At 46.7% G+C, this 25,905-nt stretch overlaps 3 protein-coding genes across 4 annotated transcripts; 1 reads left to right on the forward strand and 2 right to left on the reverse strand.

Moving 5' to 3' along the window:
• Positions 1-1,299: 1,299 nt before the first annotated feature.
• On the reverse strand, positions 1,300-1,713 carry LOC108085100 (uncharacterized). 2 transcript variants are annotated; one of them, XM_017181572.3, is made up of 2 exons: positions 1,415-1,713; positions 1,300-1,358 (listed from the first exon to the last, which is right to left on the reverse strand). In XM_017181572.3, exon 1 carries the CDS (start codon positions 1,693-1,695, stop codon positions 1,549-1,551), a length of 147 nt encoding a protein of 48 aa, XP_017037061.1. In that variant the 5' UTR covers positions 1,696-1,713; the 3' UTR covers positions 1,300-1,358; positions 1,415-1,548. The 2 variants fall into 2 exon arrangements, with proteins under 2 accessions (XP_017037061.1, XP_070140240.1); XM_070284139.1 differs by having other exon boundaries at positions 1,411-1,713.
• Positions 1,714-2,766: 1,053 nt separating this feature from the next.
• Positions 2,767-19,641, forward strand: CCHa2-R (CCHamide-2 receptor). Its single transcript, XM_017181551.3, has 7 exons — positions 2,767-2,951; positions 13,767-14,323; positions 15,928-16,147; positions 16,212-16,378; positions 17,176-17,369; positions 17,450-17,570; positions 18,741-19,641. The coding sequence occupies exons 2-7, from the start codon at positions 14,028-14,030 to the stop codon at positions 19,159-19,161; spliced, it is 1,419 nt and encodes a 472-aa protein (XP_017037040.1). The 5' UTR covers positions 2,767-2,951; positions 13,767-14,027; the 3' UTR covers positions 19,162-19,641.
• Positions 8,983-11,302, reverse strand: LOC108085170 (uncharacterized). Its single transcript, XM_017181702.3, has one exon. It carries the CDS (start codon positions 11,207-11,209, stop codon positions 9,050-9,052), a length of 2,160 nt encoding a protein of 719 aa, XP_017037191.1. The 5' UTR covers positions 11,210-11,302; the 3' UTR covers positions 8,983-9,049.
• Positions 19,642-25,905: the final 6,264 nt, after the last annotated feature.

The following is a 25,905-nucleotide window of genomic DNA, read 5'->3' on the forward strand; positions in this document are numbered from 1 at the left end:
CTAGATACTACCTCACCCCGGGCTATTCACTTAATGCGTAAGGAGAGCCAAAGAAATCAATAAATGATCCAAGCGTAGGCAGTACGTAGCCAACCTCCTGGTGGGTTTGGGTTGATGCCTCCCCCGCTTCGCTTCTGTTTGCACTCCAAGGAAGCTGAAGGCCTGGACCGATTCAAGCCAATTGGCATTTAATTAGCTTGGTAGAGGAAAAAACAAAATGCAAACAAACAATTACCTGAATTGGCATCCTTTTAGTACACACAAAGGACAGCATTTTTGCTGCCCAGTGCTCAACAGGAACGGCTTCCAAGCCGCAAACCGCAAATCGTTTTGGCTCTCGAGAGTAGCAACACAAAGTACAAAAGAAGCTGCCAATGTGGAAGCAAAATTTTGGTAAAAAGTTAAAGGGGTTAAATTGTTAAATTGTTAAACAGTTAGCAGTCAAGGCTTGTGCATTTATTTGACTTAATTTTGCTAGGTTCTAATGGTGGTATCTTTATATCGTTCGCTGCTATGACACTATGTTTGTTTGTCATCAGATTTTTTATAAAAGTTACGCATATTTTTAACATCTAAGGCTTATACTTCCTGAATATGGACATTCAGATTGGCTTGGCTAATGCGATGCTGTTCAAGAATATATACATTTTAGGAGGTCGGTGAGTCCTTCCTTTTACCGTAAAATTTAAACTAGTACAGCAGAAATATCCCCTGTTAACTTATGTCAACTTTAAGATAAAACTTTTATCAAGACCCAGTTGCCTTGCTCTTCGTGCCTTTACGTCCCACGGTGGCACCGCGCAGACCTTTTCCAATTTCGCAACTACAATTGACCAAATCGGTGTTAAGTCAACTTTAAGTGTTTGGAAAGGTGTAAAAAGCCCAAGGTGTGTGCAGGCGCCACAATGTAGCAAGCTGTCGTCGCCAAGTCGTGTCAAAGTTTCTCCGCTCTCCGCTCCAAATGGCTTTTTACTTCTCGTCTCAGCCAACGACAGACTGGAGCCTGCGGGGTGGTGACCTCAATGGGAGGACTCGGCACGCGTGTGCGAACCCGAGAACACCTGACCCTGACTCTGCCTCCGCCTTTGCAGCGCTGTTTGACTTGCCCGGTATGTAATTCAAATTTACCGAGTACAAACAGCCAGAGATGGCAATTAATTAAATATCACTCATACGCCAGGTAGTCCGACTGAGAGGGTGGGCTGCTCCCAGTTGGACAAACAATCGCGTGCAACACGTGCGAGTGCCTAACGCCATTCTGGCGTGTCTGAATTGAAGCTCAAAATGTAGTCGAGGTAATGAATCTTAAATGCTGCCAGCCGAGATTTATTTAGTTCCGGAAACCCAAATAGAAATACCTAATGAAGATGAAATGAAACCAGCTTCCTATTCCCAATAGTTCACACTCACCCACAACCTTCTTATATGGCATAAACCCCTCATAAGAGAAGCCTTTGAAATCAGAGCTTATTATGGTGCATCGTGATTATATTTTCAGTGCAAAGGGTTATTGACTATTCGGTGTGGGAGGGTTGAGAGTGTAATCCATCATCCAGAGGCGGTCACGTTGTAGGGACAGTAGGGAGAGGCCAGCAGGCAGGCCAACAGGATGAAGCAGCCCTCGGCCGAGGGGGCCAGGAACGTCATGAACAGGGCAATGAGCACCAGGTAAAAGCACACCCACGTGGCAATCATCTTGACTGATCTCTTTCCAAACTCAAGGGTGAACTGAAAGTCGGCTGGCTTTTATATATCAGCGCCCAGGGAACCGATCAAACGTAATCGCCACTGCAGCTGCTGAAGAGCAAACAAATTTGTTCAACAAGTAAATACATTTTTGCAAAAGAATTGAACTGCATAATGTAAATATTTGTAAGGTTTTTTATTTCTAGTTCTTATGCAAGTTCAGTTAAGTAAGTTTGCCCTGAGATCACATATGACGTCTTTTCTTAACTGTTCCCAGTAATACCTAATGCTATTTAGTGCTACTTATTAGTAAAAACAACGTCGCAATTTGCTTTTATAAGTAAATACCTATTTGCTGAAGAATTGCACTGCATAACTTATTTGCTAGGTTTTTATTTAAAGTTCTTAAGCAAGTTTAGCTATGTAAGTTTGTCCAGAGATCACTTATGACGTCTTTTCCTAACTGTTCCCAGTGCTAACTATTAGAAAAAGCATCTAGCAAGGTTAATATACATGGAATACTTCCAAGTATTCTTTTAAAAAGACCTTTTCATGTGACATCCGTGGGGTTTCCTTTTGTTTTCTCACCTAGTAGATGTCACCTTAAGACAATGGCTTTTATTCTTGGAATACGTCATGCCACCTACCAGACTCCTTGCCCAGGGTATTCTGAGTAAGTTAAGCACAGACCCAAATAGCTGCTATAAATAAATAAAAATCATTAGAAATAAAACCAAGGCGAGAAGGCCTTAAGTATTTCGTCTATTTTCCATTGAGAGCGTAAAAGTACGCGTACTCATGAATGAAATTCGCAGAGGAGCCCCGGCAACAGATGGCTCCAAAGATGAACATCTCCCACGGCGCCTATTTCAGGCGGCAAGCGGAGTGTGCGCACTTTCTCGCACATGGTGGAATCCATTCGCTCAGTACACTGTGGACGTTGGCTTTGGCGCGCTTTTGGAACGCATTGGAGCCACAGGCCTTAGCGCCGGATCCGGCGACTTGGCCAAGTTAGTCCTGTGCACGGATTCAGCCGGAACGGTCGAGGTCGCTGGGTCAGGCGTAACGTAAGCTGACAAACCGATAATGAACCAAGTAACCGGTGCTCCATACTCGCTCAAAGGAGTTAAACCCAATAGTGTTATACTGCAGTGTCAAGTTTTTCTGGAAAACTAAAATCTGTTTTCAACTACAAACTAAATTTGGAAGAAGTGTTTAATATCAATTAAAGTTTTTTTGGTGTATCATTAGTTCCTGTAGCCTTGGTAAGTTTTTTAAAATGCCTGGATTTAATTTTTTGTAAATTTCAGTTCAAGTTCTTGACTTGCTTTGACTCCTTTAACCCTTTCTTTCCAGTGTAATCCTTGTAATTGTTTCACCCATTCTTTTCCCATTTTTCATAAATGCCAACAGAAGGCAGAAAGTTGTGATATTCTGATGACAGGGACAAAAAGAGATTTTAAATTATTTATTCTCGCAGGCATCAACAGAAAACTCATTGTTTGAATGCGAAAAAGTTTCGACAAATGTAATTAAATTACGTCACAACGTGTCGTCATTTGAGGGGGGCAAATAGGCCAAAGACAGACAGCATCTTGGTTTTTTTATTTTCCTGACAACCCCAAAGTTACTACTCCGCCCAGCTAATTTTCTTATCGCTTCCTCATGAGCGAGTGAGCCTTAAAAATATTATAATCGAATTTAAACTTGATACTTTCGGATTGCATCCCAAGACCATTTAAAGACCTCCTCCTCCTCCTCCTCTCTTGCGCGATTCGCACAACAAATTATTCCATAATTCAGCGGAGATAATTCTGGGTTCCTAGGAGCCCTGTTTCCAAGGCGGTCAGTGCCGAGGGTCGACTCCCCCAGCTGGCCTTCGCTTGTGTGCTCCGATTGCCATATTAGGCCAGCGGGGTCTCTAGGATCTAATTAACTGCGTACGTTCTCGGACCCGGATCCGGGGAGAAAAGAGCCACAAAGGCAATCCTGGAAAGTCCCCGACTTTCTGGCATGTTTACAGCTTAAAATAAATACAGTGCGAGGATAAGCTGCAGATAAGGAGGGGAAATCCTTCAGCACAATCCCTGTCTCAATTCGATTCCCGTACCTGTCAGTGTCACTTCTCTCGGTGAGTTTCACGGATGATCAGAGGGAGGAAATTAGCATAAGTCAATCTGGCACAGCCAGCACGTGACAGGGCCACATCGGCAGCGATCAGATCAAATTTGTCACTCACCCGATGGCTTATGATGATAGGTGACTTCTCGGGAAAGGGTAATTAAGCGGCGCAATCAGTGCCACATCCAGATATCCACGCCCCAAGCTCCCGAGTTTCCCCTAATTAGTGCGTACACTTTGTCTGTTGATTTCTTTGGATTGTGTAATTGTTTGTTGTCGGCGCCACAATGGAAAGTTTCACGCGTTCCGTGCAGCGTCGCGCTTCATTTAATGGCAAAAATTTTGCTGCCACAAACTCCGCCTGATGCGACAGTCTGATATTCTGTATAAAGCACAAGAAACCTGTATATTCACAGCCTAATATAACCTTATTGCTACCCAGGATTTTGCCACCCCTTTGCGGCTGCAATTGCTGGGTTTTTGGAGCCCGAAAAGTTTTGCGGCTAATAAAATTGAAATAGCGCATGACGCACACATCGCGTATACGTAATGTGGCCGCAGGGCCATATTTGTTTAGGTCCTGCACTTGACTCCCGCACTTTCTGCGGGCATGGTTTCTCCTATTTAACCAAATACTTTGCGGCCGGGCATATCGAAGTTTTAAATCTGCCCCTGGCAGTTGTCAGTCGCTGCCACTCGACCGCAATGGACGTTGCCTGTGATGACAGATGCAAACATTATGTTTACTCCACATCCTTCGTTTCGCCCCACTAACATGATGGAGTGGTCACCGGAGAGGACGGCTGGCAGGGCTCTAGGTTGATGTTAATGGATTGCATGGTGTCAACATGGCTGCATTGCGAAAAATTTGCATTTGAGCAGCTTAACTGAGGGATTTATTATGTCGGGCGAGTCAAAGCGGAGCTCAATCTCATATTTCTATGGGGAAAGTTTCTTTGATTGCCGAGCAAAATATGACAGCGATTTCCCTAGAAAAGTTTTCCATCCTCACTGCTGGCTTTTCCTACTCGCTTTTCTTTATTTTTCCCCGCCTAATTGCCTACAAATACATCCCTGGGAATGCCATAAATTTGGTATAGGCCCTTATCAGGTGTGGGCTGTTGTTGGTCCCTTGGCTTTTCATGATTTTCAATCTCTCGCGAAGTAAGTAATAATAAATTATATTTTATTTGCGAGCGCATGTTGTCAATAGGGACCCCGGAAAATTGATATTTATGTGTGTAACGAAGGCATTTATAGCTTTTTGTGATCCAAATTGCTACGCCGGCTTAAAGATTCCCCCGCTCCGTTGGCTGATTTATTGATGAGAACATTAAATGTCGGCAACATTCCAATCTCCTTATTGAGTTTTCGCTCTGCAATTCCGTTTGCAGACCCTAAAGCTCTTAAAACTGAACGACAGGCTGCCTAAATGGGAACTCTGGATTATTCCTGTTGTTTTGCCAAGCATTCGTTATGATTTCCGCTTCCTCCAAACGCCATTTCCTATTGTAGATTTTTTTTTTTTGCACTTACTTTGTCCCCAGTTACTAGCAGTTTTAAAGCCATTTTCGCTGGCCTCAACTTTTTCTTTCGCCAGGCTGGGGGAATTAATTTGCTATATAAAACTGATTAATGTCTGCGCGAGTTATTAATGGCCCAGGCAGACCAGGCACTACCAACTCCCGGCTCCTGCTCGGATTGCGGCAATGATGAGTCCGGCATAATTAGGCTGCTGGACCAGCACGTGGTGCCGCCTATTAACTGATGAATATGCAACGATGTTTGCCTCATCCATTCTGTAAATGAATTTCATAATGTGCCCATTAGGCAGGCGCAGGATTCCCGGGCACTGAATTAGTTATTCTTTCCTGGGCGGCAACTTGGTTCACACCTTGGCCTTGTGGGGAAATCCAGTTTCTACGTGCGCCTTTTGGCTGCAGCTTGCAACGCGCGGATCGAATTCAATTACCTCTCCAGTCAGCCGTGCGTGGCATAAATGGGAAATTGAATATGCGAAGGATATCAGGGATATCGGCGTAGGCAGTCGTTCCTAGGGACAGCCGTCACCTGTCGCCTTCTGTGGCTGACAGGTGAGCGGAGTCGCTGACAGGAAGCTGTTCAACTGCTCGTCTGCTGTCGCTGCGACAGGACTCACCTGTCCAATAATGAGATATTACTTATTTTCCGCTATTACTTGGCTCATGGGACTCGAACCGCTTTGCTCCTTCTCTTGATAAATGGAACTTTGGTGGCTTTCCAATCATCGCCGGCGGTTACTGTGCGTCCGCGGCTAATGCTCTGAACTGGACGAATGATTTATTGCGGGCAGTGATTTACTTCGAGGCTTCTTCTGTTTTTGCTATTGCTGTCACATCGGGATCAACCAGTGGGAGAACGATGATGATGATGGTGGTTTGATGGACACAACGGGTGTGAATTAATCAAATAAGGAAAGTTACTCCTTTTGAGGAAATGAGGCCAGGCCGTCTTCTGGCAGGTGGCTACGTTAGAAAGTCCGGTTCTTGAGTGTCCGAGATGGCATAACACAACAGTCACCCTTTCAGGGCCACTCAGACCCAAAGATTAACTGTAGCCATTTATCATAAAATCGTTCTCCGTGTCCCAATTCCCCCAGTTACCGACTGGACACGGACCCGGACAAAGGGCTATAAATAATCCCAAGGAACCGCAGAAGAAAGACGTTTGTATCTTGTATCTTTTATTCTTTTTCGTGTGCCACACATTGGTCGCAGCTCCACCTCGTTCAGAACAAGAGAATTGTGTTCGCATTTATCTTTTCAGCTAGCAAATAATGCGATTGCAGGGGGAATGCAAATGAAATGAAAAGAAAAAATCAAATAAAAGGCAAATGATTAATTTGCATACAAATTCATTTACCGATTCTCCTCCAGCGTGGGCGTACCGCCCTTTGTGTTTTCGCTTAATTTCCCATTGAGCGCTGGGAAAATTGTTTTTATTTGGCTACCTTGGGGTCCTAATTTATTTTGGCCTGGCCAAATCAGGCTTCAGTTAAGCCGCAAACCACAGCCAGCTGGGCGTCCGAGTTGAGTTTTCCTTAAGCATCACAGGGAAGCCTGCTCCTGGCCACGGCGAGTTTTGCCATATGTTTCGAGCCACCAAACTCAATTAGTGTGGCCCGGAATTGTTCTGGAAAATTGTACTTTTTTGCTAGAGAAGTTTTGCTCTGAAAAAAACTGGTAAAAGCAGATGAAGAGGTCCTAAGTAATGTTGGGTGTATGCTGATAATTTGGTTGAATATGTTCAATTGCTATTGCAACCCAACACTAGTCTTAAGATATATGTATTATGTTTTGGGTAATTTCTAGAAGAAGAAAATAAATTTAAAAATATTTCCCCCCCTCAAAAAATATGCTTTTCGGCAGAAAAGTTTGAATTAAAAGAAATGAACAACCCAAATATTAAATCTAGCTCTTAAAACGTCGTCAGTTATTCGTTTTTATTTTCTTTAAAAACGCTCCACTGCTCACGCCTCAAGTTCTCTTCAGAAAATTGCTGTTCGTGTTTACATTCCTGTCCAAGTCACTCGAACTAGACTTATTTTCAGAAATACCACAGCCACACCCACAGCCAGTTCTGCTTCACCTCCGACCGACTGTGCTCTGCTTCGACCGTTCGTGTTTTTCAGTTTCCCCTCCAGAGTAGGAGACAGTACCGCGAAAATTCAATTCAATGGCTCAGAGCCCTGTCAGTGGCATCATATGGGAGTGTGTGTAGTATTGACAAGCAAACAAGGATGCGGGAAAGGATGAGGGAAGATAGGGGTCCAGGGCAACCACCCAGCTCACCTCCGAGCAACTGGCAGTGTCGAAACATTTTGTGATACATGGCTCTCATGGGGGCCACTTGTCACAGTTAAACAATTTGTAATGAATTTTCGAGTGAGTGTCTGGATCGCAAAATTCTCCCACTAGGGCAGACCAGGGAGACCTGTTCTGGACCGGCAGTCTGCGCATATTACCTGCTGCAGATATGAACCACAGCTACCCGATATCCCACCTTTTTATGGGCGAGATAAACAACTTAAGGCTGATTAAATCCTAGAAAAATAACCAAAGATCTCTCAGCCATTAGATGATCTGATATGGAGCAAAGAAATTCGCTATAAAAAGCCCAGCGTAAACAACTCGAGGGGAGATGGACATGCACTGTCTGCCAGATAGCCAAATATTTACAAAATATTTGGATCGGGCGGAGAGTAGGGGCTAAATTGCTAGCACCGACCACATGAAATCAATTAAAATATTCGGCCAACTGCTTGCAGCACATAAAGCAGCCTTAGAGCAGAGCATGGGGCCATGATAATAACCATAAAAAGTAATTGAAAGTACGCCGCGAGATGCGACTGTAATAAATTGCGTATCCGCCGCGTGGCAACATGCACACGGCCAAGAGCTTGGAGGGATGAAAATTGGTGAAATGACCTGCTGACTGCGGAGAGCATCGGCGATAATTGAAAATTACCGAAAATAATGAAAATATTCGGAAATGAACTACGACTGCACAGCCCCTTGTTTATTTCGAGAGCAATCACGCGCGCCAAAGGAAACCAAACAAAGCAAAAGCCAAATTTCCGAGAGGCCAGAGGGAGGTTGAGCACTTGGCCCAGCTGTCCATCACATGGCCAATGGAATGCTCACTAGTCGGGCAAAAGTGAAAATTAATTAAAATACTCAGCGCATTGGGTTTCCCCCCACCAAACTTGCTCCTGTTTACTGCGAGTACGCATCTCTTATTTTGATTTTCACCAATTTCCATGGCAGCATGCGGCGGGTGCCTCAAATATTTGCCAAATAATTAATCATGCCACATCGTGGCCGAAATCTCTGACAGATCCGCGCGAGTGAGACGCCTACGTCAGACCCAGTTCAGTCACTCGGCGAATTCCAGGGCCACGCGCCTGTGGGCCACTGATAAAGGCACACAGCTTCATCATCGCCGGCCGCTGAAATGCCGCTGGAGGCCGACGGGCGCCTGCACAGATTACGATAAATTTTTAAATAAAGGCGACAGCTGAAGTTGTCTACACGCCTCGTTGACTGATGGCCACAGGCAGTGCCAGGGCCTGAACAGATTCCGAAGGGGCTTCCCCAAACCACCCCTGTCCGGCGATTAGTCAGCAACACACCAAAATTAAAGTAATCAATTTATGTTTGCCCAACTGTTCCAAACTGGACTCTACACTTATGATAAATCATTATTAGCGGCCCTTCTGGCCTGGACACGACGGGTCACAGGTGGGCAGGTACAGGAACTCGCTGTCCGTCCAGAAATCCACCAGCGAACGCTGTGGCTGGGCGTCCAGGAATTTAAGGCAGCTGGCAAAGAGCTGGCCCTGCCGTACATTCCTCATGTGGCCGGCAGCCACCTCCGACATCAGCTTGTCCACAGGCGAGTCCTGTGGCCCGCATCCTCGCACGGGCACAGCGCGCATCTTTAGGCGATGTTCCGTCGAGGCATTCACATCGATTAGCACTGTGGAGGTGGCCCGCTTGTTGAAGACACTCTTGCTCCGCTTGTCGTCCACAAAGAACTCGAAGTGGTCCACACAGTCCAGGTCGTGGGTGAACCAGTTGAGGGTCAGGGATCCGCCGTCCAGCCGGCAAGCGCCACAGATGCTCACCGGATAGCTGACGCGCGACGAAGGATGTTTTCGAGTGCCATACAGGTCGGCCTGGATCTCCTTGCGCACCTTCGAAAGAGCACAGAGATCCATGAAGAAGTTCTTGGCCAGCAGCTTGGACTCCATACGCTTCTGGCCCTCGGGCGACTGGAAGTACTCTACCCGCCTGACGGCCCTCCGCATGTCCTGGCAGTGGTGACATTTGCACTCCTCCTGGTAGGTAACACAGGTAGAACGCTCTTCGATGTCCTTTTCAGTGCTATTTTCTGGTTGGCTGGGGCCACCCTCCTCGGGACTTACAATGGTGAACAGGAAATTTACTCTACGGGACATTTGGCTACTCCGTTCTGGTCCGGTGGCCTCGGAGGATCTGCATATTTGTTCAATCTGGGAACTTGGCTCCATGTCCTGTACTTCGACAACCTTCTGGGACATGCCAGAAGTCACAGAGTTTCTGGGTGACACCTGTGGCGTCTTCTTTTCAGCTTGTCTGACCGTCAGCCGACTGCTTCTTTGGCTTGATCCACTCGATCTCGCCGATCGATTGTCCTGGGAATGGGTTTCAGGGGCGCTGATGGTGGGTTCCGATGCCGCCGTTTTGGGGGCCTGTCTCCTAGGTGACATCTTGGGAGATCTCCAGGGTGAACTTTTTCTTGTATGCTTTTTAATGTGTGGCAAGGACCTATTGCTGGAGCCCCCGGATCTGCGAACCTTGTTGGTTTCCCAGGCATCGCTCAACAGGTTTAAAGTCTTTGGCAGTTCGGGCAATGTCTTGATATCTCCGCCCTGAGATTGTCCTAGACTCAAGTCCTTTTCCGAGGTACAACATGACAGCCCGCCCTCAGCAGGCATTAAAGTTGAGTCTACCAAAACGTCTTCTTGGCTTTTCTGTTGTGTCTGAATGGAAGTTGTGTCTTGGCTCTTCGCTTGTGCCTGAACGGAGGCGTAGGTTTTCAGGGAGACATCGCTCTGATAGCCAACTTCCTTGTGGCTCAGCTCGGTGGAGTTGGGCGTGTAACCCGTCAGCGGGGAGACGTCTGAGAGCCAGCTGGTCGACATTTCGTATTTCAGGGGGTTGGATGAGTAGCTGGAGCGGTGCGTACAAGTGGTCATCTGCGAAGGGCAGGGAATGGTTAACTGGGGCGAGTTGTTGTTCGACGTAATCGTATCATTCGACTCGCTGAGGTAGGGGTTTTCCCTGCGGACCAGCTGGGAGGCAGTGGGTGAGGAAGTCATCCGCCGACTTGAGAGCTCCTCCTCCGAGGGGCTGGAATGCGAGCTGTAGCTGCTGCTTTTGATAAAGTTGTAGAAAAGGTGCTTTACAGACGTAAAGGACTCTCCTGCTCTGACCAAGGCCACTGTGCTCCTGAGGAACTGCTTGATGGAAGAACAGGAGGTATCCAAGTTATTATTCGATGACCCACTGCGGATCATAGTCCAGTTCTCTGCGGGTGATTCAGCATCCAAAGATCCTCCAGTAGAAGAATCCCTGCGCATCCAATTGTTGAGGGACATGCCGCTGGGGGAACTGCATGTGGGCCGTGGACTTGAGACCTCCGAACTCGCACTGATCTCCGGGCTGACAAACACAAACACGGGTGGCACAAGATCCGATTTGATGCTGGGTCCTGCTCTCATGGAGCTCTTTAGGTTGGCCTTGGGTTTTGGCGCATCCTCGCTTTTTGACAAGCCCAAGGGCATCTCGTCGGGCAGCACAATGCTCACCCTCTTCGACATACTGATAATTTAACGTGGAAACTAGCTGCCGATTTACGAGTGTTTACGTATTCGTTCGAGAAGTATGAGTGTTCACTTAGGGCGACATCTAAGGCAAGGCCAACCTACTCCGGAAATGCTTAACCCGCACTGCGTTCAATCATCCTCAATGGTGCCTAATGGCCAGGACCCTGGGCGAGGCTGGGACGTTCATCTTGCTGTGTCTGGACTTCGGCGCCGTAACTCAGTAACTCAGTGGCGATGCCGCATAATTTTGTCGCAATAGATGGGCAAGCACAAAATTTGCATAATTCGCGGACCTTTCAGCGCATATTAAATATGTCCTGTTTGGGGGTTGCGTCCCATCCTCGGGGCACATCAGATATTTTTTGACTCTAATTAGAGCAGCAGGGGCCATAATGAGCTGCCATTAGGCGAGGAGCTGTGCAGTGATGGATTCTGGTTTGTGTTTTCTGATTCCTGGCAACCTTAAAGCGTCGCTAAGCGCAACTTTAAGCTTATTATTCGGCTTGGCTGCTCAAATAAAACACACGGCGTATGATTAACCGGCATGCCGCATTACACATACGCCGCGTTGCCGCAGCTACAACCGAGGCACGCAAGTGTATTAAATTATGTTTGCCCCATGATTTATCTGACACGTAAGAGCGGCAACCAGTTCTGGCTACAAAAACGCAAGTCCTATCTGACTTTGTCTCGCGGCAGGGAGTCCTGGTATCCTCTGTGAAACAATAGCTACGGGTGGGCAGGCATCCCTTAAACCGGGAATGGAATGGTTTCAGCTCGTACAATGAGCCTAAATCATAAATAAATGTTTTTACCTAGACAAGCGCTTACAACATCTTTTTATGGCTGCCAAGGCTGCGTTTTACAGTCTCACCGCACTCTTTAAGGTCCTGAAATGGCAGAGACACGAATGAAATTAATGAGACGAACGTACAAATAAAATTCTATTAAATCGATTGTCTGTCTTTCTGTTTAATCATTTCTCCCACTGGTGATGACTTTTGGAGTCCCCAAGGAAACACTATGAAACACTCACTGAAAATTGCATGTCCACTGCCACAAACTTTAACTTTTCCGCTTTACGCAAACGAAAAAAAGTCCTAATTCAAAAGTTTTTCTTACAGCCAAAAAACAGCGAAAAGTTTTCCTTTTTGTTGGTGCCAGAAGCTATATATTTGACATTTTGCTGACAGTTTTTTTAGTGGCATAAATAATTGACGTGCGGAGTGAATTTATGAGGGACAAGATGAAACGAAGCCACAGAACAGAGGGCTCAGGTTGGGTCGAAAAAAAAGAGCAGGCCAGTCCTTAAAGCTGTGCCTTAAGTTCAAGTTCGATTCACACACAAAAGATGTAAGAAATCATAAAAGCTCACAACCCTGATGATTACATGGGCTTGACTTTGTGTGAAATTTTATTTATTCCCAACGCTTTTGCTACTCGTGCTCTTGTCCAAGCTATTAGGTCCGGCTGAGCAGCAATTGACCCCGATTCCATTTAGAAGTCATGGGCAGAGGTCAGTGAGTATCAAGGAGGGTGGAAACCCTTGTGTAATGACTTTGATATGAACCCTTTATGGCGGGCCATTGTTCAGTCTAATGTGTCGAAAAAAAGGAAGAGAAATTTAACCTCCAAACTGAAGAACAATAAAATAAATGGCCTGCCCATTAATTATTACCTCAGTCAACAATTTAAGACCAGCAAACATTTTCAAGATGCTCTGAGTAAATATTTCATTTTACGCCAAGTGAATGCATTGTTAAACCAGCGGGTGAGGTGAGTGCACTTTCCACCGCCCCTTTGATTAGATTTTCCCGGGAAATAGTCTCACGAATCCCATGGAATTTCATTCGGCAAGACGCATGAGTCTCGTAGGCCACAATCGAAATAAATAAATAACGAAAGCGAAATCGGTGGCAGCCCTCCAATCTACTATCAAATTGAAATTGAAACAGTATCGGAAAACAAGAGGGAACGGAGAGGAGCATCGTCCACACAATCCGAAGGCTGCCAAGATAAGTCCGCCTCAGACTCCGGCTCCGCGTGAGGCTCTGCCTTGCCTTCTTCTTGGGGGATAAGTGCCTCTGATTGCGACTTGAAAGTATTTGCTTCTACACGAATGATTTTGTATTAGTTGGCTCCGTGGAGCGGGTTAGGGATACGTTAGCTTCGCACCAGCCGAGCGTGAGAAATAATCTGAGCCAGGGGAAGGCCAGAAATAATTGGATGTAGCAGGGACTCGGAATGTTCCGGGGAAAGTCTTGTACAATTTATGTTTATGGGCCCTGTAAAATCGTAATGTGTAATGCAAACACGGTCAACGAATGCATGTTAAGGAGATTCTTTATTATGCAGATACACACACAGCTGCCGAATCATAAATTCTATTTGCTCCGCTGCACCCTCTGCTTATGCGGATATTTATGCGTGGCATAGGTAATGCATTGTCCAGATAAGCCGCAGCAGCTGCTGCAAACCCCAATTAAATTTTTGGTATTAACTGCATACGATCTGACCGGAAACTTTCTCTTTCTGTCTTTTTCTCCCGCAGCAGCAACTTCCGGGCGAAAGTCAAGCGACAGCCAGACCAAACACAATGTGCAAAATAAAACACGGAAGCTTGGCAACACCAGCAGCAGCATCAGTTCCACGGCAGACCCAGACATAAGCTTGGAACAAAAAAAAAAAAAAAAATACAGGACCTGCGGCTTTCGAGACCCACGGAAGCGGAAGTGGCCGAAGCGAGGCCATAAAGCGCACAACGTACAACAACAGCATTCAGACGACATTCCAAAACGTGAATACAAACAAAATGGACATAGCCCAGGCGCTGGTAGCCAGTCTGGCGCACGCCCCCCTGGATGGTAGTGGCAATGGGAGTGGGAGTGGAGGCAACGACAGCGTCCTCCTGGCAACAGGAGCGAGCGCAGAGCAACACAACGCCAGCATAGACGGCGGCATGGTGCCGTATGTGCCAGTGCTGGATCGCCCCGAGACATACATTGTCACCGTGCTGTACACGCTCATCTTCATCGTGGGCGTGCTGGGCAACGGCACGCTGGTCATCATCTTCTTTCGACACCGCTCCATGCGCAACATACCCAACACGTAAGTGGATATTAGGCGCGCCGTCGGGGGTCGGGCCAGGAGATGCCTGGAATAATATTTATTGACGGGCTTCCTGTTCCAGAGACACCCCCTCGCGGGCCATAAATAATAATGTGTTTATATGGCCGCACATTTGGGCCCGAAAAGAGCTCGTCACTCCCCCGAAACAGCCCTTGAATTGCTTCTCAAAATTCATGGGCCGACTTATGAGCTGCATTTGATTTTATTGCCTAACCAGAAGACACATCCTTGCCCGACCCTCAAAGTAAATTAAAGTCGGGACCGTCTCGCAGAATCGAACAAAGAAAATTGTGTCAAACAATCTGTTGTCTGTGAATTCGCCAATATAAAAAGGCGACGGCTGTCTCTTTTGAATATATTAATAGTTCTCAGATACATTTCGGTTTCGACTCAGTCATGATCGCTGGTTGACCCGCCATTGGCAAGCTGACACACTTTCGAATCGATAACCGAGTTTACATCCCTTGGTTCTTGTTGCATAAACTTTGAAATAATTCCAAAAGGATGTCGTCGGATTGCGTGTACGCAGCATGGGGCATACAAATACCACTTTACATTCAGCCCAGGACAAGTCCTTTTCGTCTTTCCAAACTATGCTGCCAACAGCTGGCGACGGCTTAGCTGGGGGGTTGGGTATGCAAATGTTTATTAACTTTTACCCAGACCCACTATGCAGTCTGTAGCGAAAGTCGAATAAATTCAAATGTAGATTCAATCAAAAGTTTCCGTGTCCTTTGAGCCGGAGTGACAGCAGGGGGCAGCAGCCCTTTCTACCTCTGAACTTGAGTTCTATTAAACCGAAGCCCACTGAAGGAGTGAGTGGAGCCTAGCCAGGACCTGCAGGTGGTCATAATTTGCCACTGATTGCCCACAAATTGCCACTTTCCACACTTTCGCCTGAACTGGCTGCAATCAGAGCGCCAGTGATTGTAATAGTAATTGTGATTGCGCCAGCGATTGTCCACGATAGTGGTCCTGCCATCGACGGAAAAGTTTGCAGTTCGTTTGCCTACTTTGTCGCGACTGCTTGTCTAGACTGAAGGGGGCTGGCCATGTGTCACAGGTTGGAATTCACGTCACATGCAATCAGGCGGGAACCCTAATGACTCCCCCCTTAGCTGGTTTACGTGGGAGGTCGCGGGTGTCAATGTCAAAGGGATTTAGCCCCCGTCGCTCTTTCGCTTTGACCCAAGTTCAACGAGTGCTTCAGCGGTTACAGTGCTTCAAAATGTCGAAACCCACACTCATACATAGATATAGACAAGGGATTATTCTATAAATAGTCCAGTAACACCCCCACTTGTCATTCGTTTAATAACAATTTAAGCTTCCCAACCTTGACTCCCGCTCTTGGTTACATGCTCCTCCAGCGGAACGACACTGAATTGCTTTGAGGGCGTCCGAGTGTGGTATGGACGCCAGGACCCATGTCAAGGGTCTCCCCTTTTCCATGCAGCATCACAAAGGCATTCCCGGACGAATGAGAGTTCCTTCCGAGCGAGTGAACCGCCAATCATACCGGGTTGACGTCCTATCCGAATGGGGAGAGAGTAATGTGTTTCCAATTCTCACCCTCTTTCTAGCTACATCCTCTCGCTGGCCCTGGCCGATCTGCTAGTGATTCTGGTGTGCGTGCCCGTGGCCACCATTGTCTATACGCAGGAAAGCTGGCCCTTTGAGCGGAACATGTGCCGCATCAGCGAGTTCTTCAAGGACATCTCCATTGGCGTGTCCGTGTTCACGCTGACCGCCCTCTCCGGCGAGCGTTACTGTGCCATTGTGAATCCCCTGCGGAAGCTCCAGGTAAGTAGCAGGAAGACAAGGCTTGCCAAAAGTCTATCTAAAGGGGTATCTATCTTTTCCTTAGACCAAGCCGCTTACTGTCTTCACCGCAGTCATGATCTGGATCCTGGCCATACTGCTGGGCATGCCCTCGTTCCTGGTCTCCGACATCAAGTCCTATCCCGTGCTAACGGCCAATGGCAACATGACCATCGAAGTGTGCTCCCCCTATCGCGACCCGGAGTATGCACAGTAAGTTCACCTTGAAACGCGGTTCCAGGGAATCAGGACACACAAATTCCAAATTTATGACCACTTCAAAGTGCGCTCCTCCGGCCGCAGCCGCAACAGCATCTTCAGCATCAGCTCGACCTGTAGATGGTATTAAGTATTAATGCACCCTCCTCCGCACCTGATGCAGCTGCTCCTTCTGCGCACGCCCATGCCGTGACTCCTTATTGACGTGCTTTTGCTGCATCCTGCCAGTTGGACTTAATTCCTCCTCTCCCTCCCCACCAAGTGGCTGCTGTGGCGCAATTCGAAAATCCTTTCGACCGGCTGGCGTCAGCTGTTGCCACATAATCTGTCTGTGATGTAATTTACACAAATCCTGGGCAAGAAGCTGCCTGAAGGCATTACTCGCCCTGCTGCCAGTCGCTAATTTTTCATTTGAGGCATGCCGACATGCTCCGTTCTTTATTTTTATTTTTTTAGCACTTGCTGGCATGTGTTTTTTACGCATTAAGGCACACAAAATGAGGAGGAAATGGTTTTGATTCTCCTTTTGCCATTCTGGCCATCCATTTCGGGGACGAAAATTTAATGTCTGTCCCTTGGAGGACCATTTTAATAGCTGTCTGTGTCGTGCTGTATGCATATGCGGGGAATCTCGCACAATCCTCTTATTACAAGCGGAAATTGAAATGGCGTGCTCCACGCGGAGGGGAGACTCTATTCCCATGACGACTTTGGCCAAAAACCGGACCAGTTTCTAGTTTCCAGTTCAAGTAGCACAAGTTTCCGGGTCACCGAATCACTCCCTCTTCTAGGTACATGGTGGCGGCCAAGGCGTTCATCTACTACCTTTTGCCGCTGTCCATCATCGGGGCGCTCTACATCATGATGGCCAAGAGGCTCCACATCAGCGCGCGCGATATGCCGGGCGAGCAGCAGAGTATGCAGAGTCGCACCCAGGCCAGGGCCCGGCGTCATGTGGCCCGCATGGTGGTGGCCTTCGTGGTGGGTAAGTACATCTGACCAGCCTACAGACCACCGCCCACTGCCCGGCCATCCTCTAATCGACTTCGAACTGTCTCTTTTCAGTCTTCTTCATCTGCTTCTTCCCCTACCACGTCTTCGAGCTTTGGTATCACTTTTACCCCACGGCCGAGGAGGACTTCGATGACTTCTGGAACGTGCTGCGCATCGTGGGATTCTGCACGAGGTAAGTGGGGGGTTTCTTTGTCGGGCGGGCTCAGCAGTTTTTATTCCGCTCAGAGGACATTTTTCTTGGTCCCCTGCATGCATTCGCAGTCCTGGCATTCCTCGAGGGTCCCACAATTTATGGCCCAGACCCGCACACACATACCGCAGCGAGGAGTGCCGAAAGGACCCAAAAAGAGTTGCATACGACTGTTCTTGAGCTGGTTTTTTCCTTCAAAGTTTCCACTCGCATTTTTACTGCACCGCTTCTGGCATATTTTTTAATTGAAACTGATTATGCCCGCCCTGCCTTTTTCCCTCCTCTTGCCACTTTGGCGAAGTACGTTTATTTTTGTTGACAGCCCGTCCTCCCTCACAACTTTGCAACCCGCCCCTCTGGCCTCTGTCCAGTGTCCTGCTGCCACTTTGGGCGTCACTTAGCGCAGTAAAGCTCGCAAAATAATGTGTCAGCAATTTGGTGGCTTAATTCGCTGCCCAGCGATGGGGACGGGAACGTAATTTGAATTCTGGGCCAGTGGATGCAAATGGTTCAGCCCTACTAATGTGCCACTAAATAGAGCTGGCAAAGGGGACCAGGATGGATGGTAACCGTTAAGCAGCGAAAGTCAACGATATAAATGGTCGTTTGATGGCATACGGTCAGTGCTTTCAAGTGTTCAAAGCACGTACCTGTTGGGCTAGGGCGTTATACTATAGTAGAAGTGAGAAAAACTACGATACTTTAAAATTTAAACAGATTGTTAGCGTGTAGGTAGATACCCTTCTTGCAGGTTTAACTAATTTAGTAGTTAGAATGGAAGCTTTTAGTTTAGAAAGGCTATCTATATGGGATTTTATGAAGTAAAAGTGTCAATAATTTAAAGAGAGAAAAGTATGCAAACCTAGATAGATTATATATGCTTATTTTTGAGCCTCAAAAAGTTATTTCCGTTTGATATCCAGGATATACTATATAACAGATAGCTGGTAAACTTTGACCAAACAGAAAATATTCTTAGTTAAAACCCGCTGGCCGAATTTGAATGGCACCTGGCCACTGCCATAGAATGCAACCTACTCTTTCGTCTAACAATGCCAGAACAATTTCAATGGAAACTGTTTGAGACCCACCCACTGGCCAGTTTCTGCTCTTTTATTGAAACTAACCATGCCGTGTGCTTTCAATTTGCAGCTTCCTGAACTCTTGCGTAAACCCCGTGGCTCTTTACTGCGTTTCCGGGGTGTTCCGGCAGCACTTCAACCGCTACCTCTGCTGCATCTGCGTCAAGCGGCAGCCGCACCTGCGGCAGCACTCCACGGCCACCGGCATGATGGACAACACCAGCGTGATGTCGATGCGACGCTCAACGTACGTGGGCGGATGCGGAGCTGGAGGCAATCTGCGGGCCTCCCTGCACAGGAACAGCAACCAAGGCGTAGGAGGAGGAGGAGCACTGGGAGGCGGAGCTGGGCGAGTGGGCAGCTTTCACAGGCAGGACTCAATGCCACTGCAGCATGGAAATGGCCATGGGGCGGCGGCTGGAGGCGGCACAGCCTCTGGAACTAGCTGCGGATCAGCCGGACGGGCGGTGGCCGTGGGCGAGAAGAGGTGAGGCACGCTTATTGTGGAGCTGCTGGAGGAGGAGGAGGTGGTGGTATCGTTGCAGGCCGACGAGCAGCTCTAAGCGAACACAATGGTCCATTGATTCAGCTTGGAATTAGCACCACCCAAATCCCGAAATCCGCACTCTGCACCTGTGACACCCTCACCTGGAGGCTGGCTTAACCAGGCAATTTGTTTTTTGGCGCAGAGCTGGACCGGAAGCACTTCCACTGAGCCCAGTTGCCACTGTATATATGTTACAGCAAACCTACTATGCATTAATACGCATCTCTGTGTAGTGTTATTCCGTACCCTAGTCGTATGTATGTGATGTGTTAATTAGGTAAGTCACTAAGCACATTAAACGTAACTTGTAATTATCTGGCCGAGTGCAATAAAATAGCATTTAATGGCCACAGACACAAAAACCCCAGCTAATTATCGAGTGTGAACTCGATGCATACATATATCAATAGGCTTAACGGAGAGTGTAGCGTAATATTATTGTAAATAAATGAATTCCATAATTGTTAAGAGCACCGGTGTTGTATTCCAGAGCCTTAATGGTCCCAAAAAGTTTTGCCAATTGGATAACTTGCTGCACCAAGGATTTCCGATGTAAAGGTATGAGTGTACACACACGGTTTGGGTTCATGGGGTTATGTACATACATAAATTATTATTGATTTTGACCGATAACAAACCCAAGTCTGCGTAGCTTGAGTAATAATCTGTATTCAATGCTTTCCAGCCTTATGGGTCGGTACGTAAGTGACCGCCTTCGTTACTAAACAGAGCCACGCAGGATTGAGGGATGATCCCAACCCCTGGAGGGTAGGTTCGCTTGGAAGACGTCATTTATATTCGACGGATAACTAACTACGTTTTAATTGTATAACAATTTGCTATTAACATTGTAAATTGAAACCAAAAGCACAAATAAATCGAAATTGGATGTGAAATAGGGTCCTCTGTAATTATATAATATTTAAAGAGAACAAGACGGGAAACTCTTTTTTGGTTTAGGCTAATTTCTCTTTTCATCTTGACCCAATGCTATTTCCGAGGGTTTTTGTAAGTGGCTGATTGACTTACTTGGTATAGGGATTATATGTACATGTCAGATCGGAGAACCATATCGTGTAGCTGACTACCCTTTAATGGCAAGACTGAGCTATGCTTGTTTTAAGAAGAAAAGCATGGATATCCTCCAGTAATGTTGTAGCTTGTTCTGAATTAAATTACTATACTATACTGCAAGAGTATACAAACTTCAGTTTTTCGAACTTATCTTCTGGTTTTTGGGTATATTTATTTTGGTAAGAGAAATGATCAATATCTGAACCGTTCTTTTATATATTTAAGACAATATGTTGCAGACCTTGTAAATATTTTATGATAAGGCACCCATTGCCATATTTAAATTTATAGTTTATTATTTTACAAACTGAGAAATAATATAACAAACTTAAATGTAGCTTATCCGAATTTGTAGGTGACTGTTCATAGAAGAACCCACCCAAAAACATACAACGAATTGTTCAAAGCCTCCATCAAAATGATTTTAGCTTCGTTAATTTTTTCTCAAATGTGAGAATTGCTTTCATTTCTAATTTTTTTCAGTTATAGAAAAGGTAGCACAAAGGCGTAGTGTATGCAAATAATACCAGATACTCGAAATTACATTTTTAAAATCAATATTCAGCCACAAAGTGTGTCAAACAGGCCTTATTCCTCGCAACGACAACAAAGACCAGCAAAGACCGAAATGGGCCTATAGCGTCAATGCAATTTGTTTGGCCTCTGAGGGTCGTCAGTCGCCCTTATCAAGGCTAAATCGCAAAATTGCTTTGAAGTTTGGGTTCAGTACGAGAGATCGAACCATTATCACAGTGCCACCCAAAACTCCCTCAACACCGATGTCGGAAATCGTAGGGACAGGCCTTGGAAAGACAATAAATACAATCCGGCCCAAAATACACACACACAAAATTTCATTACAGGATGCCAATCAGGAGGCCACAGACCACAGCCACATCCACAGGAGTTGGTGTATGTAAATTGGCCAAACACGGCATGTATTATCCCAGGACATTCCTAACCGCACCCCCTGACACGCACAATATAGAGTCAATAGTTATTGGCATCCCATAAATGGGGACTCCAAACGCTCCAATCTGACCTCGGGCCCGGGCGGTGGAGCAAGCTGTCCATCCGCGGGCCTGGCAGCCGTCTGACCTATCGCCCCCCCTTAATCACAACTGGACGGCCCGGCAGATAATTCCGGAGCTGGAGAAATTCGGACTGCGGGGGGCCAAAAGCGAGGCCATTCAGCCGGCACAGTCAAACTCAAAGGGCATCTGATTTATGCCAACGTAACTGAGTTCCCAGCCAGACCACACGTGAGCAAGCTTCCTCCGGCATTCACCGCAAATAGGGCACTGATTCGCAGGCAAATGGGCCTCGGAGTGGACCTCAGATGTCCAACGCACAATTAGCTAATTATGTTACACTTTGCAGCCGCAACGAGAGAGTAGTTGCGTTGGACGTTTACCGCAAACCCTAAAGCCATTGGTCAGTGGAGAGGTAATTAGGGAGTCCTGCTCCTGGGAACTATGCGCCTTCAAGTCGCTCTAAAGTCAGACAGAGTCTTGTGCCCTCCTCTCCTGGGTCCCAATGTTGAATTAACCACATCGTGTTGATGCACCAGATATTGGTAACTGTTAGCTTGGCACCTCCCGAGTTGGCTCCTAGCTTGGCACCTCCCGTTGCCCACACAGCCATCTTAGTTGGACAGCCACACAAGTGGTCCTAAGTGATTTATCGACGGGTCCGGAAGGGCACATCCTTTATGACATCGACGGCACTGTAATAACTAACAATTAGTGTGCGATATAGCACGTGCCACGCCCTTCGAAAGACGCCTTCCGCTCCGCCCTCCCCCTTGGCTCTTATCTTTTATGTGTTTACGCATTCATAAGTCCTCATTATGTAGAATGTCTCCGGGAAGGTAGACGACAGACAGATGCTTATACCGCCGTCCCTATTGAGTTTCTATATGTTGGCCAGGCACGCAGCCTGCTCTTCTAGTCCCCGGCTCCTTAACAGCCTGCTTAGGCGGCTGATGTCTGGCCAATATACCCTTGCGGGTGGTGCCATCATTTAGGGCATATGCTTGCGATGACACAAAATAAATGCGTGGCCATTAGTTTGCTCTTGTTGAACCTATGTATATTAAAGTTACAGGAGATGTTCTTGAGGAAGAGAGATTCCATATTGTAGAGCATACACTTTTCGTTGTTGTTCCCTATCCCCGCATTCATTGCCAACGCTTGCCTTATCCTTGTTAATTGCTGCCCACTTTAAGCCGGAACAAGCAAGACGAGAATAGTAGGAAAAGTAGGGAGACCGAGTGGTCCGGTTCTTGTCCTGGTCGTGGTCTTGGTCATGGTCCACTGCTGACTCGTGTTCTGATTGCGGCTAAATTCTGATTCGCATTCCGGGACGGTTTATGTCTATGGCCCAGAGAGTTGTTTCCGGCCTTATTTTGGCTGTGTCTTCTGCCTGACGACTTCCATTTCTAAGGATTTAGTGAATGGGCGGCGGCAGCTGAAGAGATGTTTACTGAGATAAGGCTTTAACTGAATCCATTCTTTCCATTTATATAATGAATTTCAGCTAATCAATGGTGATGCTTTGCCAGATAGCTTAAATTGTCGAGTTTATTGAAAACTGAGTTTTCGTTTGGTGCGAATTCAACATTATCTATCCATCAAAATGAAATCAATATAAATCGAGGCACGTGACAAACAGGAAGGAACCTGACTTGGTTAGGGTCTGTGGAAGGACGGGATACGGGAGCCATGCTGGAATCCTACGGAAAGAGGGTTGGTATGCAGGGTTTTTGGGGTTGAAACTGTGCTGCCTGGATGATGCTTGATGTGAGCCTGGGAAAAACGAGTGATGGAAAAGCAAATTGGCAACGCAACAGGAAAAGCGATGAATTTAAATTGGACGGCCACAGCAGGCTGGGCAGCACAGGCCATAGGGATATTTCTACTACCTGGAGGGCAGTTCCTCATCAGTGGCACTGCAATCAAATCGCACCTCTCTTGCTCTTAGGCATCTCTCCCTCTGGCGGAACAGAGGTGGCGCCCTCGTAATAGGCTTATGCGCCGCCCTAAAGCCTGCTTAAATGCACACGCACTTTATTTAATGACAGTTTAAAACAAAAACAACACAGAGAGGCAGAGGAGCAGGCGGAACAGGTGGGTCGAACACCTCACTTCCCTCAGAAACTGCTCTTTAAAGAAACCATACATCCCTCAAACAAGTCTTATTTTTTTTTAGAATTAATTAGAATTAGTATTAGAATTCAACAAAAAATTAATTAAAATTTTTCGCCGTGTGCAACGTGAAAAGAACATCATGGTTCCCCTTGTCACCTGCCCCGTGCCGTCTTCGGAAATCAAGTGAAAAGTAATTAGTCAGGACGTACCCCCTCAAAGTGAGCTGTCGCTTTGTTGGGCATTAATGGGATTTAGTGGAGGACTTCCAATCTGATTTGAGGCACTCGGAGCAGCTGTTAGTCATCCTGGGCAAAGCCTTGCCCAAAAAGAAGAGTGCCCTCGTAAGAGGCTTGCTTTTTATCTTACCCCAAAGCCATTTCAATATTTCGCGACCCTTTTTTTCGACTTCGCTGGAAATGTTCTTCAGGCACTCGAGGAGAGCCTGCGTTTATTTTGCCAGGAGCATGGAGCCATTAAAAGTCAATTGGGTTGGAAATGCAAAGTGCCAGGCCGTGGAGAGTCCTGCCCAAACGCCACACATGTGCTCCAAGTTGGGAAAACAACACAAATATTCAAAGTCCGCCCACGGGCACACGCTGTAGCCCATATTTTGCCGTTGCTACATTCCGCTAAATTGACTTTCAACTGGCTAAGTTGGCCACGCTTGGCTAACTCGCAAATTCCTTGGCCTCGGTTTAGGCCTGGCACAAAGCCATTTGTGTGCGAGGCGCGTCTCTGGCCCCCAGCATCGGGGCAGGAGATAAATATAAAATAAAGAATGACCCAGTTTAAAACTATATTCGGTAATGGCATCCAATATGCCAACTATTCGATCGATTGACTGTGGGCCCCCGTACTTGATGGAGCACTCGCCAGCTCCGTTGTGGCTTCCGTTTCAATTTCTTCTGGGACCCTGTCGGAAGCCCATGGCTCGCTGGCAGGGTACACAATTTCCGACATCTCGGACTGTCTTGTCCGGCTCCTTGCAGGGCCCGGTTTCGGCCAGAAACAGAAACAAAGGCAGACCCTACCACAGAGCCGGGGAATTGCTTGCTCTCTTTACGATTATGGCCCACTTCGCGTGGCGTTCAGATCGTAATAAAGGTCGTTGTGGCTTTCAGCATTCGATGAGTATGCAAATAAAGGCTTTTATGGCCGCGGACAGCTGACACTCGGGAGCGCGCGCCAGGCAAGTGCCGCAGGACACAGCGTAGAGCTGTCCAAGCTGGATGGATCATGGTTAAATGGGGGACAGGGCCATTTCTTTTGCGTGCCCGATTTGATTGATTCCATGTTGGCTTATCATTAGGCTCCTGGGCTCGAGTGGATCTCAGAACCGCGTTAAACTAATGCCGAATAAACACACAGAGAGCCACTAGAACGGGAGCTGCTGATACACTTTGTTAACCACCAAGCGCTGCTACTTTGAGCCACATTTTTGGGCTAATTGCCAAGTGCGACAACATCACGAGCACAAAGTTTGAACTTGCATTACAAATTCCGGTCTCTGGCTCTACAAACATTGTCAAACGTAGTCCAACTTTGGCGGCTGTCAAAGCTCGGGCATCAAATTTCCTATTATGGCAACCGGAGCGCGGCGCCGCCAACTTTTCCAGCCAAATTATTTTTCCTCAAATAAGTTTCATGGCGCGTAGCTGAAACTACAAAAACGCTTGGCAAAAGTAAAAGGTGCTTTGTGATGGCTGGGGGCTGTGAGGAAGGCACAGGTAAAATTAAAATTTCAACTACAAACGGGAACAACATTTTAGCACTTGTGAAAGCTACAGTTTTCAAGGGAAATAAGGTGAAAGCTGCAGAACAGCCTTATTAAAAAAAAAATAAATAATTTTGAGACCTGTTTTTAATCCAAAAGTAGTATAGAATCCTGTATAAGATACTGTAGAGCAATAAGAAGATCCTTAAAATTAAAGTTTTTGATACTCTCAAATTCTTTCTCCTAAATAAAGACTCTGCTTTGAACCTTTAACCTAGTATTTATATTTCATATTCTATTTATTAATAATACAAACCATAATTCTTCCCTAAGTATAATATTTCATAGTATTTTCATAGCAAACAAAGACATGTAATTGTTTTTAGCGGTATTATTTCAACCACAACTGTAGACAAATGGGACTCTGTGGCCGTGGCACACTCTCTGAGGGGATTTTTCCCCGCCAGCCAGGTTTCAATCAGCGGCAGCTATGTATGTTTGCGGCACGCTTAGCAAATTTCCCAAAATTGCGGCACATTATTTGAAGGCAATTCGGCATAACCACTTTTGGGGTGTGTGGGTGAGGAGGGGTGTGTGTGCTCAGGACGGAGGCAGGAGGCTGCCTTATCTTTCGGGCTACCTTTACGGCTGCCACGAATCGGGAGCGCGTGCTGGCGATAAAAACCGCTCCGAAGTTTGGTTGCCTGGTATCTTGGCATTAACCTGCCCGACTTTTAGTTGAAAAGAAGAA

Source organism: Drosophila kikkawai, chromosome 2R (genome assembly GCF_030179895.1).
Source record: "Drosophila kikkawai strain 14028-0561.14 chromosome 2R, DkikHiC1v2, whole genome shotgun sequence".
Taxonomy (NCBI): domain Eukaryota; kingdom Metazoa; phylum Arthropoda; class Insecta; order Diptera; family Drosophilidae; genus Drosophila; species Drosophila kikkawai.

Excerpts from the sequence above, each read along its gene's own strand:
- LOC108085100 (XM_017181572.3), bottom strand. The coding sequence starts at position 1,695 with ATGATTGCCACGTGGGTGTGCTTTTACCTGGTGCTCATTGCCCTGTTC.
- LOC108085170 (XM_017181702.3), bottom strand. The coding sequence starts at position 11,209 with ATGTCGAAGAGGGTGAGCATTGTGCTGCCCGACGAGATGCCCTTGGGC.
- CCHa2-R (XM_017181551.3), top strand. The coding sequence starts at position 14,028 with ATGGACATAGCCCAGGCGCTGGTAGCCAGTCTGGCGCACGCCCCCCTG. Across the intron at positions 16,379-17,175 it reads CGCGACCCGGAGTATGCACA|GTACATGGTGGCGGCCAAGG; the intron begins GTAAGTTCACCT and ends TCCCTCTTCTAG. Across the intron at positions 17,571-18,740 it reads ATCGTGGGATTCTGCACGAG|CTTCCTGAACTCTTGCGTAA; the intron begins GTAAGTGGGGGG and ends TTCAATTTGCAG.